The sequence below is a fragment of the Nyctereutes procyonoides genome, unplaced genomic scaffold, assembly GCF_905146905.1.
Source record: "Nyctereutes procyonoides isolate TBG_1078 unplaced genomic scaffold, NYPRO_anot_genome, whole genome shotgun sequence".
Lineage (NCBI taxonomy): Eukaryota > Metazoa > Chordata > Mammalia > Carnivora > Canidae > Nyctereutes > Nyctereutes procyonoides.
This window is the reverse complement of record NW_026575142.1, coordinates 70424341-70438355: the sequence shown is the minus strand read 5'-3', so window position 1 is coordinate 70438355 and position 14015 is coordinate 70424341. Positions and strand designations below refer to the sequence as shown.

At 35.4% G+C, this 14015-nt stretch overlaps 1 protein-coding gene across 2 annotated transcripts in view; it reads right to left on the bottom strand.

Moving 5' to 3' along the window:
• The window catches only part of NAALADL2 (N-acetylated alpha-linked acidic dipeptidase like 2), an 880849-nt gene that overhangs the window by 295879 nt on the left and 570955 nt on the right, over nucleotides 1-14015 (bottom strand). For both annotated transcript variants that reach the window (XM_055308319.1, XM_055308320.1), the window contains exons 7-8: nucleotides 4771-4863; nucleotides 1472-1677 (exon numbers count right to left, since the gene is read on the bottom strand). In XM_055308319.1, coding sequence (XP_055164294.1) covers nucleotides 1472-1677; nucleotides 4771-4863 — 299 coding nt within the window. The remainder of the gene's footprint in view (nucleotides 1-1471; nucleotides 1678-4770; nucleotides 4864-14015) is intronic.

Genomic DNA, 14015 nt, shown 5'->3' with positions numbered 1-14015 from the left:
ATACATTTTTGGAATTTAAAAAGATTCTTTAAGAACTTTTTAAAAATGTAACTTACTGTTGCAAGAAACTAAAATAATTGTTTTATGATGAAAAAAATTCTGAAATACTAAAATCAGCTCAGAACGCAAATATATTTTCCAAATTGTTTTTTAACTTGTTTATGTCTTTGAAGTAAGTAATTTGGATTAAAAGTCTGAGAGGTTGGTTCAGCTCTTACATTTTCCATCTTACTAAAAATTTGTCAATTTAAAGACCTTTCAGCAATAGAATTTATTCATTTGATTTAGTTCTCTTGAAAATGGAACAGATATTCACACAACTAATTTGAGGATAGAAAAATAATCTAATTTACAATATGTATATCTTGATAAATTCTAAAGTTTTTCCATTTTTAAGACTTCTTTTTCTTCAAATTGAAAAGACACTTGCTATTTTCTTTTGTATCATTTTGATATTTTCTTTGAAGTCAATAGATATTTTAACTTTCTCTTTGAGTACCTAAATAAAAAAATGAAATAGGAGAATTTCCTATTAGATATTTAAGTTTGTCTGTTTTTTCCTCCAAAGCTGAGTTTGTAAATAAATTAGAACATCAAATAGTTTTATTTTCCTAGAGAAAACTGTAGAGATTTTTCCTACACTTCTCTACTAGCCTTCTTTTAAAAAAAAAATCATAAATAGAATATCTAAGAGCTTTATAACGTTCTCATTGTTTTTAATACGGCATCAATCCAATTATCAGTTGTCGTATCCCATTAAAAATACAATGCACCTGAGAAGCTCAGACCTATCAAAAGCATTTGGAACTTAAAGGTACCAGTGGCATTCTAGCTATGACGCAATGCATTCTAGATTTCATTTGGACAAAGGCTTCCTAAGGCAGTTTAGGTAGGCCGGTCGGTTAATAGATCTGTGGGAAAGAAGGAACAGAGAGAGAGATGTAAGAATAGAAGGAGGATGGGGTGGAGGAAGGGAGGAGAAAGGGAAAAAGAAAGGAGACCCCTATTTTGAAGCCAATCTACGTACCGTGTAGCTACGGTATGAGGCGAAGGTAGTAGATATTTAACATAGGAGACTGTTTCCTAATTCTAGATCATTGCCAGAAAGTCAAAAAAAAAAAAAAAATGATTGTGTGCATCAGCTCATCTCTTCTTGTCCAGTACCTGTCAAGCTCGTCTGCGGAGAAACACACTAAGCAGGAAAATGCAATCGTGGGTCCATGACTCTGATGAGTCTGTTGGTCTGGGAGCAACAAGATAAGATTGTTGCCGAGCACACACAATTCACTGTGTTCTAATTCCCCCTCCTTTTTTATGGGGGATCTTAGCAAGTTAGCAGATGGGACAACTTTGCTGCAAGGTACGTTCTTATCCCTGGCTTCCAGGGCTTTGTTGTGTCAACTTTAGTCGAAAAGAGAGAGCGAGAGAGAGCACGGGAGCGAGAGAAGCGTAATAATCAGTGTGCATTTACCTCTCCCCATTCATATGAGCCAATATTGCCAAAAGCTGTTCCTCCCCATGAACAGAAAACGATTGTGCGGTCTGGCCTCCACCCTTTCTTGACTCTTAACATCAAGGCCCGGATGAAAGCTGTGATTACGGCAGTGCTGCTAGCCCATTCTTGTCCGTAAGAACTGGGCGCCGCGGGATGCTGGCTGCCAACTAGGATGTAGCGGTCTGCAAAGAGAAGGAAGCGAGGGCCATTAAAACAAAATATAGACCTCAACAATGAATTTGATGACATTTACATAATCCTATCGCACAACTGAGCCACAATTATGTAAAACTGTCCTAATAATTAAGACCTACTTTGACATTTTTCACCCAACTGTCTTGGTTCACGCATCTGTGTATATCAAAGCAGAGGCAGCTGCTGGACTCAATTATGATTCCAAAGCTTAGACCCATATTACTGTCCTTTGCAACATGCATATTAATTAAGGAAGGATACAAATATGCCACAGTGAAACGTTTATCTAACATTTTTCCAGGATCGTAGTGGGAAGTGCCCTGTAAACAATGTGTATATGCTCAGTAAATATTAATGAGCTATTAATACATGTGACGGGGAGCAGTTATTCAGTAGCTGTAAATATCAAACAATGTGGTAGTCATATATGGATTTTGAAATAAATGAAGTATTTAGGGAATTAATTACAGCCTCCAACTCAGAGTTTTAGCTCCTCTGGTTTCTCTGAAGGAAAAAAAAAATCAACATCAACAGTCATCCAAGTACTGTAAAAGTTTTCTTTTCACATATTTCATAGAACATACAAAATCCATCAGATACAACATAAAGAGACTGACTATTGTCAATAATAAGGTGGAATAAAAGCAAATCTCCAGAGTTTCCTCTGATTTTGCTGCCACTAAGTGTTACTGGTATAGAATTCCATTTATTTCATCAAGTGCTCCCACACATCCGTGTAAAAAGATTTCTACAGCAAGTGCCATTTTACTCAGAGATGTCCTGTAGCTCAATGGCGCAGACACTGAAGCCAGCCTGCTCGGGTTTGCACCCAGGATATTCAATTTACGAGGTGGGTGACCTTGGAAAGTTTATCTCAGCTCTTTGTGCCTTAATTTCTTAAATTAAAAATGGAAATACAGGGACGCCTGGGTGGCTCAGCGGTTGAGCATCTGCTTCTGGCTCAGGGCGTGACCCCAGGGTCCTGGGATCGAGTCCCGCGTCGGGCTCCCTGCACGGAGCCTGCTTCTCCCTCTGCCTGTGTCTCTGCCTCTCTCTCTGTGTCTCTCATGAATAAATAAATAAAATCTTTAAAAAAAATAAAAATGGAAATACAAATAAAACATACATCATTCAGTTACTTTGAGTTGTAAGTGACTTACTTACACTTGGGACAGTGTCTGACACAGCAAATACTACCTGTATGTGGAAGGAATGAATTACTCCTTTACCTCATGGTGTCAAAAAACCATTTGACGGGAAATCGTTGCATGAAGTTATTTCAGTTTTCCATACTGATTTTAAAAGCAGCAATGAATTTGATCTGCCAACATTTTATCAAAATTTAATTAATGATATAAAGAGAGTGGTTGCAAATGTTGAAACACAGGGAATTTATTTACTCACCTCCCAGATATGTGTGAAAGTTCTGCTTGGGATTATCTGTATTCTAGATAAACCATATCTAAAAACCTTAATGATTGTTTCTAATTTTCAGAGTCATTAAATAAGAAAATCATGTGAGTGAACAGCCAATATTTTTGCATAGAATTCAAATAAACAGAATTTGAGAAGCTTTGTCTATTACACACTGAAGAATACTACTGGTAAATTGATTTTAAGAAACTGATTTTTTTTTTCCTATATTGAATTTCAGTTAGGAAAGTTATTTTACCCTAAAGCGAGTTTTGTATAATTTGGTTTTTCTACAAAAACTAGCACATGTAGCAATGATGATAAATATTTCTGGTGCTTCAATTAGAGATTCTTATGATGGAAATTTGTTGAAATAGTTGAATTGCAACTATAACAATTTCCAAATCCATTTATACCTTGCATTTAAAGACATTAAAATCAGAGGTTGTTCAACATTGCTACTGGAAAGAAATTAGAGGAAATATGAACCTTCCGTAAATATTTTTAAGAGTTGGCTGGCAGGAAACTTGGAGAGATGTAAAACCTGATCTCAAAACTCTCCGGGTTATCAATTATGGGACAATTTGACTGAAGTTGTGGAGAAAAATAATTCTCCAGGGAGAACTTGAGTAAATATCCCAACCAAGTCAACAGAAGTGGCACAAGTTTGTGCCACTTTCTAGAGTGCTACGCGGCTCAACCTCAGTGTATTCAAAGTGTTGCTATTACTCTCTTCATTAATACATGTATTCGTTAGTTTTACTTTTTTAGCCTACATGATGTTATCTGAAGACGCCATGAACATCCCAACGCGAGGTGTAAAATTATTTAAAGTTCAGCTAGGGGACCATTTCCATCAGCATCTTCAAAACCTAAAGCCACACAGACGTGAGGCCGAACTGTCAGTAGACCACGGGCCAGACACAGAACATAGGTTAACCCTGAAAGATTCATTTTTGGAGATAAACATGTTTACTTTAAAAAAAAAGGGGGGGGGGAATCCCTGGGTAGCTCAGCGGTTTGGCGCCTGCCTTTGGCCCAGGGCGCGATCCTGGAGACCTGGGATCGAATCCCACATCGGGCTCCCGGTGCATGGAGCCTGCTTCTCCCTCTGCCTGTGTCTCTGCCTCTCTCTCTCTCTCTCTCTCTCTCTCTGTGATTATCCTAAGTAAATAAATTAAAAAAAATCATTAAAATAAATAAATAAATAAATAAAATAAAATAAAATAAAATAAAGAAAAAAAGAGAAAAAGACATCACAAAAACTTTTTTTTTTTTTTCCCTAAAAGGTCCTCTCTTGATAAAATCAAAAATTCCAGTGGTTATGGTATGGTGACGAAGAACAAACAGACAAAAAACCCACGCTGGTTTGGGTAGCTTTTCTTCATAAGGAACATGCCAATTTAACGAGTCTAAACTCTCTTCTCATTTTGGTTTCTTTTTTTCCCCCCTTTATGCTCTCTATTTAGATTTATTTTTGAAGAAAGTAAGAAAGAGAATAAAGACCTACTTCTTGGTTTCATACTGACTGACTCACTCTTCGAGCAGTATGAACGAGCTACAGCTACAGTGGGACATTTAATTACGCTCTTACATTGTTACAGAGCATTTTCTTGTGACGGTTTAATAGATTGTTAATACATTATAGAATCTGTACCCCTCCTTACCTGGAGATGTCAAGCCCTTTAAATATCCAATAACATTAGTAATTGTTTTGAATTTCGTAACTGTCTGAACTTGCATGTTGACAATTCTTTCGTCTGAAAAAAAAATTATAAGATATTTGCTTTTCTATATCCTCTTGTTGTTTCTTAAAACATTCAACTTAATTTATCGAATGTCGTTAACACAAGAATTCCAAAACAATTGAAAATTTCTAGAAAATCAAAGTTACACCTTTTGGCAAGTGCCTACTGAATCCTTCTGTTCTAAAATTCTATTTTAGGAATTTGTTATACAATGAGGATCAGGCTACAATTGCTCATAGAACTGCAGTGCAGAGCTATAAAGAGGCAATTTGAGACTCCACACTCAGAGCTGCAGTGAAGTTCAACATGAGAGCACACAGAAGACCTCGGGGAGATGTGGACAACTCATACCTTAAAAAAATATGGATCAGATAAAAATATTTCCAAAGAAATTTAAGTGCTTTTCTAGCTTCAGAAAAAGAACACGTGGAAGCTAATTTAATCTTTCCTGCGTGATTCATTATTACGTTATCACATGGAAGACTGTAAACCAGCAATACAGAAATTAAGAGTAAGGATTTCTAAAGCTATACATATTTTTTTTTTGCAGTCTTCATTTTCATCCGTGTTGGTTGGTTTCTCACTTCTATTCTAAATCTCCACAGAGTTGCTCTGCCTCTTTGAGTGCTTGTATTCGTGCCTGATACTCAAAAATTTCAACAACAAATAAGGCAAAGACACCATGATCAGGAGATACTTCAGTCACAGTCCTGGAGCCATCTTTGAAGGTCTTTGGGGGTGATGGGTATTAATCATGTACTTGATGGATCCTGGGAAGTCTTGGGGTAGGAGGTTCAAGGGCAGCTAGGAGATTCTTCTGGGGGGTTGCAGATGGCAATTAGGATGCAGATAATGCAGGGCACCTGGGTGGCTCAGTGGTTGACCATCTGCTTTCAGCTCAGGGCATGATCCTGGGGTCCTGGGATCGAGTCCCACATGGGGCTCCCCGCAGGGAGCCTGCTTCTCCCTCTGCCTGTGTCTCTGCCTCTCTCTGTGTCTCTGATGAATAAATAAGTAAAATCTTAAAAAAAAAAAAAAAAAAGAAAAGAAAAGAAAAAAAGCAAGCAAGCAAGCAGGCAAGCAGGTAATGCCAAGTAGCCAGGCTCTACTGACAGGCCTTCAAATGCCACTTTTTTCTACTGGATGAAAATTGTTTAATAATAATAATTGTCTTGTTTCCTTGAACGTACCCTTTCTGGGAATGCAAATGGGAAGTCAATATACTGAGTTTATTAAAATTAAAACTAAAACAAGAGTGAAGATTCCCTGAGAGAATGTCTGAGCACCTCAGATATGAGAAATGGAAATTTGCATAAGAGCCCGAGTATTGTGGTTTTTAGCTTAGGTGCTATGCACTCTTGTTTGTTTTAAATTAATATACTTTTTTTTTTTTATAGCAGTTTCAGATTTACAGGAAAATAGATTGGAAAGTACAAAGTTGTCAAATATCCAGTCTCTCTCCCCCGCTCCTACTAACGTTTATCATTTGGGTGATCTAGTGATTATCATTGATAAGGCAACATTAATACATAATTGTTAACCGAAGTCCACGGTTTACATGAGGGCTCACCCTTTGTGTAACCCGCACTATGGATATTGACCACGCATAAGGGAAAGTCTCCAAGCTTACAGGATCATGCAGAGGAGTTTCACTGCCCTACAAACCTCCTGTGCTCTACCTTTTCATCCTTCCCCTACTCCCTCCTTATTGAACCACTGATCTTTTAAATCTCTCCATAGTTTTCCTTTTTCTAGAACATTATATAGTTGGACTCATATGGTTGTTTTTTGTTTTGTTTTTAGGGTTTATTTGAGAGAGAGAGGGAGTGAACGTGGGGGTGAGGGGCACAGGGAGAGGGAGGAGTGAATCTCAAGCACATGCCCACTGAGCATGGAGTCCTGCACTGCTGGAGCTCACCCCCCTGCGATCATGCCTGGAGCCAAAATCAAGAGTGGGCTGCTTAACTGCCGAGCCACCCAGGCACCCGTCGTATATTTGTTTTTAACGTTTATTTTCCTTCTCTACTTTTGTTCCAAAGAGTTCAGATAAGTGAACTTCAGGCAAGTGACTCATTACTTTAGAGTTTTTTTTTTTTTTAAATCTATTTTTAAAATAGATTTTTTCCAGCTTATTTTTGAGTTAGACATGGATGAAAAAATATTCTCTGGTTTTATAAGATTCTTTTGTTTTCCTCATTTAGAAGTGAGAAAACCTCACAAGATTTAGAAACCTGCAACATAGGGCTTAGAATATTACCTTGCATTAATATAGTTTCTTACAAATTATAGTAGACATTTTCCCATGTACACGCGAGGTCTCATTGGATCTCACTGATTCTTGAAACAACCAAGTGAAATGGGTTCTATTATCTTTATTGAATAAGGCACATGGGGCAGGCCAGGGACTCAAACCAAGGTAAATATAATAATCATATAAATAACATTTTTAGCCAACAATAAAGTCTCTCTCCCTCTAAGATTCTATTTCTTTCATTATGAGATATTCTTCATATGTATATAAAAGAATCAAAACTAATACAACATACTATGATGATCCACATCTAGTTTTCACATATTATTTTACTATATTTCCTTCATTCATATCATTTTTCAGTAATGAATATGATCTCACAGACTTGGTTATTACCCTAAGGTAAATGTTTATCATTTCAGGTTTTGCTATATAGATTTAGATAGATTGGTAGGTTGATAAGTAGGTAGATATAGGTAGACATGAGCATAGGCACAGATGTAGAAATAAACATACTCCATTATTTTATAAGCTTTGATATTTGACAGATATTATTTATCCCCCTTTTTTTTCCCACTCAGCATTATGTTTTTCTAACTTTCCATGAATGTACATGGAGATCTGGTTCATTCATTTAAACTGCTAAGTAGTATTTGGTTGTAAAGTCAATTCCAGCTTATGTTCTAGTTCCATTACTAAGATCTAGGAGGTTATTTCCACATTTTCAACATTACAGTGTGGCAAAGAGATTTTTTTTTCTTTACATTTCTTTTAGCATGTGTGCCATTTTTTTTCTCCAATTAGATAACTAGAAGTATAAATAGTGGGTTATAATATATGTGTATCTTCCACTAATATAAGATGTGTTTATTCCACTAATATATATGGATCTTCAACTAATATCTTCAACTAATGTATGGAGAAATTGCTTATCATATTTTTTTTTACTTTTGACAATATTATGGGTATAAAAATCTTCTTATTGCTTTAATTAGCATTTCCCTGGTTACTAGTGAGGTTCATAAATTTTATATATTTTATGTCTAAGTTTTTCATTCATATTCTTTGACATATTCCTTTGAGTTGTTTATCATTTTGGGTATTTTTGTGGGGTTCTTTTATTTTGACTATTATTCTTTTATGAGTTATATGCATTACACATACTTTTCAGTCTGTGGTTTACATTTTCTAGATACTTATTATATTTTAAATATCAATATGGTCAAATCAATAATATTTCAATATTCTCCTTGAGTACTTGTGGGATTTTTATGTTTTGTTGTTTTTACTTTTTTAAGAAACACTTTATTTCCTAATGTCACAAAATGTTTTCCAAGTATTTTAAAACTGAATTTTCAAATTTGTGTTTTTAATCTAGTCAGACTACATTGTGAAGTAGGTATTCAATATTACCTCTGTGTTAGGGATAGTCAAGTGTTCACACATACTTTATTAAAGACATTTGAGGGTTGCATTCGGGATGAATTAAATTAATGAACTCATTTGAGGAGTGTCTTCTGTCCATAAACATTGTATGTCTCTCTATTTCAGTTGTTTTTCAGGTCTTTTTAACAAAGTTTTATATTCTGCTCCAGAAAAGGATTGCACAACCATTATTAATTTATTTTTATGATGTTCCTACTATGATAACAATATATAATATTTATAACTTTTTCTATCATGTATAAGCATGCTATTTAATTTCTCACCTTGGTCTTACAATGAGTCTTCTTACTAACCTCTAGAGATTGTAATAGTTGATCTATAGAGTTTTTTTATTTTTGTTAGTTTCAATTTAGGCAATTGCTCACCAAAAGAAGAGAGCTTTGTTTACTTCTTTCAAATTTTATGACTTTCAAGTATCATTCTTATCATCCTGTCTAGGGCTGCTAGTGCTATACAGAATAAAAGCATTGAAAGCAGTATTCCCTGGTCCTTACTTTGTGCTTTTCATTTTAAAAGGATGTTTCTTGGATTTTACTTTTAAAAAGAAACAAGTGATATTTGCTATAGGTTCCTGGAAAATTCCCTTTCAGATCAAGGAAGAACACTTCTGTTCCTACTTTGCAAAGAGATTTTGTCATAAACAGATGTTGAATCATCTTTGGAGATAATTGAAGGCTTTTCACTTTGCTGTGCTAAAAAATGCATATGTTCCTGGACAAAATTCTACTTAGTCATGATATGTTTTCTGTAATTGGCTACTAATGTTTTTAGGATGTTTTCATAAATAAGAGATTGGCTGACAGTTTTACTTATCATTTGTCCTTGTCTTGTTTTGGGATCTGGATTATACAACCTCACAAATGTTTAGGGATATTTGCTTCTTTTCCTGGATTTTTCTAGGAGTTTACAGGTAGCACAGGGATTATCCATTTTACAAAGAAGTGCCAGGATTCATACATAAACTATTGAGTTCTCATATTTTGCATGTGGGGTGAGGAAGCAGAGTATGTTCTCACTTAATGTATATTTTCATTTAATTAACATTTTCAAATAAATATTCATGGTTATAAATTCATTCAGATATTTAACATGTTTATTGCTTCCAGTTATTTGCATTTAGTTGTTCACTATATTCTTGTGCTTCCAAAAAAAGGAAAGAAAAAAAAAAAGAAAATCACTCTGTATATCTATTTTTGTCCTCTTTTCTAACATTAACTCATTCTTGTCTTTTTTTTTCTTTACCAGTTTTGCTAGAAGTATTTAAGTTATTAGTATTTTCAAATGGGATTCGTAGATTCTCATTATAAATTTTTTTCACTTCAATATTATACTCTATGCTTACCATTACCTTTGTTCAATTTTATCTGAATGCATTTAAGGTTACAGATTTTTTTATATAGATTTAGTATGCCGTTGAAATTAATATATTAATTTCAGCATATGGTCTTTTTATCTTACATTCCAAATTTTAGAATTTTTTACTATTATTCATTCTTTTTCAAACACTATTCTTAGTTTGCAAGTTATTTGTTTTAAAGATTCATTTATTGATTTTGAGATAAAAAGAGAGAGCAGGGGAAAGAGTGAGAGGGAGAGGAAGAGAGAGAATCAAGCAGACTCCCTGCTGAGGCAGGGCTTGATTCCACAAGAGCCTGAGATCATGACCTGAGCCAAACCCAAGTCAGTCACTCAACTGACTGAGCCGTCCAGGCACCCCCTCCATCATCCTTTCTGTAATAAATATGATACATTAGTTCAAATAATTTTAAAGTATTCAAATAGAAGGTGTGTGCTACTATTGACATCTAACTTAATTACAGACAGAAAGCAGGGTCTGTAAGCTTAGTGATTCGTTGATATTATGTGAGATTTGTTTTGTGACCTCTATAGGCCATTACATCTGATAGAGAATATACATTTTAATAAAATGGCCCATGCAAAAACATGCATTCCCTGTTATATGAGGGCAGCATTTCATATACAAGCCCTGTAGATCAAAGTTGGAAAACTGTGGGGCTGTAACTTTATTCATTGTTTTCTAAGATTTCTCTGTTAATTACTGAGACATGTTAAAGTTTCCCAAATGATTTGTCTTTATCAATTGTCCTGGCAATACTAGCAACCTTTCCTGTGCATATTTTTAGACTATTTGTTTCTTGTATTCAAGTTTGGAATTCCTATATCTTTCTGACTTCTATATAGAATGTGTAGAGCAATTATTTCTTACATCGTCTTTATCTCCTTTTTTTTCCTACAGTCTTCCTCCCCCTCTCCCCTCTGATATTAATAAAATCATTCCATCTTTCTTTTCCTTAGCATTTCTGTGATATATATTTTCCCAGCATTGCATTTACTTTTGCCAGGCATCCCAGGAGCATCTCTGGCTCAAGGACAATTTTTATGCATATTTCTTGGCTTGCAGTTTCTGTACTACAATAGTAGTGGAAATTCTGAGCTAGGGTTTTTGATTTCTAAATACAATTTTTTTTTTCCATCCAGAGTTCAGATAGAAGAAAGATTCCCTGTACTGGTGGGTGAGCTCCTTTCTAGTCTTCCTACTACCTGCATCTATATAAGAATGCTACTTACAACTCCCTGCTCCCTATAGACACATAACTATGCCTTCTGTCCTCATGTATTACTATATTCCCACTCTAATTTACCAGAATCCATAATTTTCCAATACCAGGCAATCACAGGGTAAACTATTTTGCTTATTTCTCTGATTTTTGTTCCATCTTCATTTTTGCCTCTGGATATTTGACTTTCTTTTTTGATAGCTGCTTTTAAATATATATATATATATAATATATATGTATATATTATATATATATAATATATTTATTTATTTATTCATGAGAGACACGAGAGAAGCAGAGACACAGGCAGAGGGAGAAGCAGGCTCCATGCAGGGAGCCCGTGTGGGACTTGATCCTGGGTCTCCAGGATCACGACCTTAGCCAAAGGCAGATGCTCAACCACCGAGCCAACCAGGTGCCCTTCAATAGCTGCTTTTTAAAATGTTTTTTCTTCTATTTCATTGAGTCATTAAAATTTGTATGGAACACTAAAAATATTTTGTCCTGCCCTCTTTCCATACTAAACTCTAAGATTTCTATCTAGAAGATATATGGAGATCTGAAAACATGAAGACAATCTTTTGCTCTGAGGAGGATGCTATATTTTCATTGGATCTTCCCAACTAGAGAGGGACCTTTTTATGTATCATTGCACAAGGACCAGACCGAAATAATAATATATAATATAACAAAAGTCACCTTTTCATCTATTTATTTGCATCCCCATACTTGATATTGATATTCATACATATTGTTTCAGGATGCCTGGGTGGCTCAGCGGTTGAGCATCTGCCTTTGGCCCAGGGCATGCAGGGTTCTGGGATTGAGTCCCGTATCAGGCTCCCTGCAAGGAGGCTGCTTCTCCCTCTGCCTCTCTCTCTTTCTCTCTCTCTCTCTCTCTCTTTCTCTTTTTCTGTCTCTTTCTCTCTGCGTGTCTCTCATGAATAAATAAAATCTTTAAAAAAGTGCTTATAAAAAATACATATTGTTCCATATTATTCCATGCCCATATCTGAAAACAAATGTTGTGTTTCCCTTTATGAGAAGCAGCACCATGATCACACTTTCACTTATAACATGAGAGAGCCACCAAAACTTTGGATAAACTCCCACGACACATCTATTGCTGTTGGCATCACTAATTTAAACAGTCCACTGGTAAGGCAATGTTACTCTTCATAGCAATAACAATAGCAATCCTATACTTTGGAATTTATTTTACAAGAGTAATTGAATTCTTCCCAGTATAATGTCTAACTGCAATTACAGAAAATGGCATAGATATCCCAAATAGGGAAATGACTTAGAAAATTGTGATAAACTGTGTGCCTGTTAAAATGTAAGCATATGAGCACTGGGTGTTATGCTATATGTTGGCAAATCAAACTCCAAAAAAAATATACAAAAAAATGTAAGAATAATCTGTAGAGACATGGATATCCTGTATGTGAAAAAAATAGAATACCAAAAGATATAGATAATGACTGAACTTAGGTAAAAATGTGTTTACAGACAAAATGTTAAAAAGGAAAGAGCAATAAATGAAACAAACACTGGGTTAGGAAGGCCTCCCAGGATCTCCTGGGGTGAAATCTTGTTGTAAAGAGGTTTTACAAAGCCTGAACCCTTGGACATTTATTCTTCTCCTCCAATTTTCAGGCATGATGGGAATTAAAATCTAAGGAGCCCATCTTCTATTGCTCCAACTTATGACACCAAATCCCTGAAAACTGAGGCTGTCTGGGGACCTGGCAGAAAAGGAGAGAGGTTTAGGATGTTCTATTATTGGGGAAATGATGACTACCATTATGCAAACCCAGAAAGATATAAATTAGGGATATATAGATATACCCAAGATATATAATGGACTCCAGCTCTGCCCTCCTAGAGTCATAAGAGGTAGCTAATACCTCTAGAGCAACATAAACTCCCAGACCAGAATACTTAGACACCTGGTTGTGCAGCACACAACCACACAACAGAAACAAAATGAACATATATATTACCCAAAGTAAATACTGAAACACACAACACGTGAGTTTAATAAGCATTATAACTAAACGCGACAACAGAAGGGGATGCATTAGCGATAAGAAACAACCAGAAAACGCCTTCAAAAGAAGAAATAATAGGTAAGGAAATAGAAACATTAAAAGAAATATGACAATAGATAGGATGAGTAGATAGAAATGGTAAGTAAGAGTATAACTGAAAATTGAATTTAAGAGCTTTATCAGGTTGAGGATTGTTTTCAGGAACCACAGAAAAGGGTGAAGAGAGAAAACAGGAAAGTACAATTAAAAATCATGGTGGATAGAAATAGGAGTTCTAAAAAGGATGCCAGAGGAAGAAGAAGAAGAAAAATAAATGGAGGAGAGGAAATATTTAAAGAAATAATATTTTTCCAAAATAGGGAAAAACATCTATATATTTTTGTTTCGTTTTTGTTTTAAAACATTTTATTTATTTACTCATGAGTGTCAGAGAGAGAGAGAGAGAGGCAGAGACACAGGCAGAGGGGGAAGCAGGCCCCATGCCAGGAGCCTGATGCAGGACTCGATTCTGGGACTCTGGGGTCATGCCCTGGGCCGAAGGCAGATGCTCAATGGCTGAGCCCCCCAAGCGTCCTACATCTACATATTTTATAATGAAGTTTAAAAGCATGTAGGATATAGAGAAAAATTCTAAAAGTTCTCAGAGTGGAAACCAGATCACTTACAAGAAAAAAAAAATAAGAAGGAGAAGAATCAGGTTGATAACAAGCTTCTCAAAAACAACATGACACCAAAAGGCCATAAAATTAAAGAAATTTTTTAAATAGCCAGAGAAAATTTGAACCTAGATTTAGTTTGGTAACAAAAAACGGAGGCCTATGAAGTTGTCCAGCC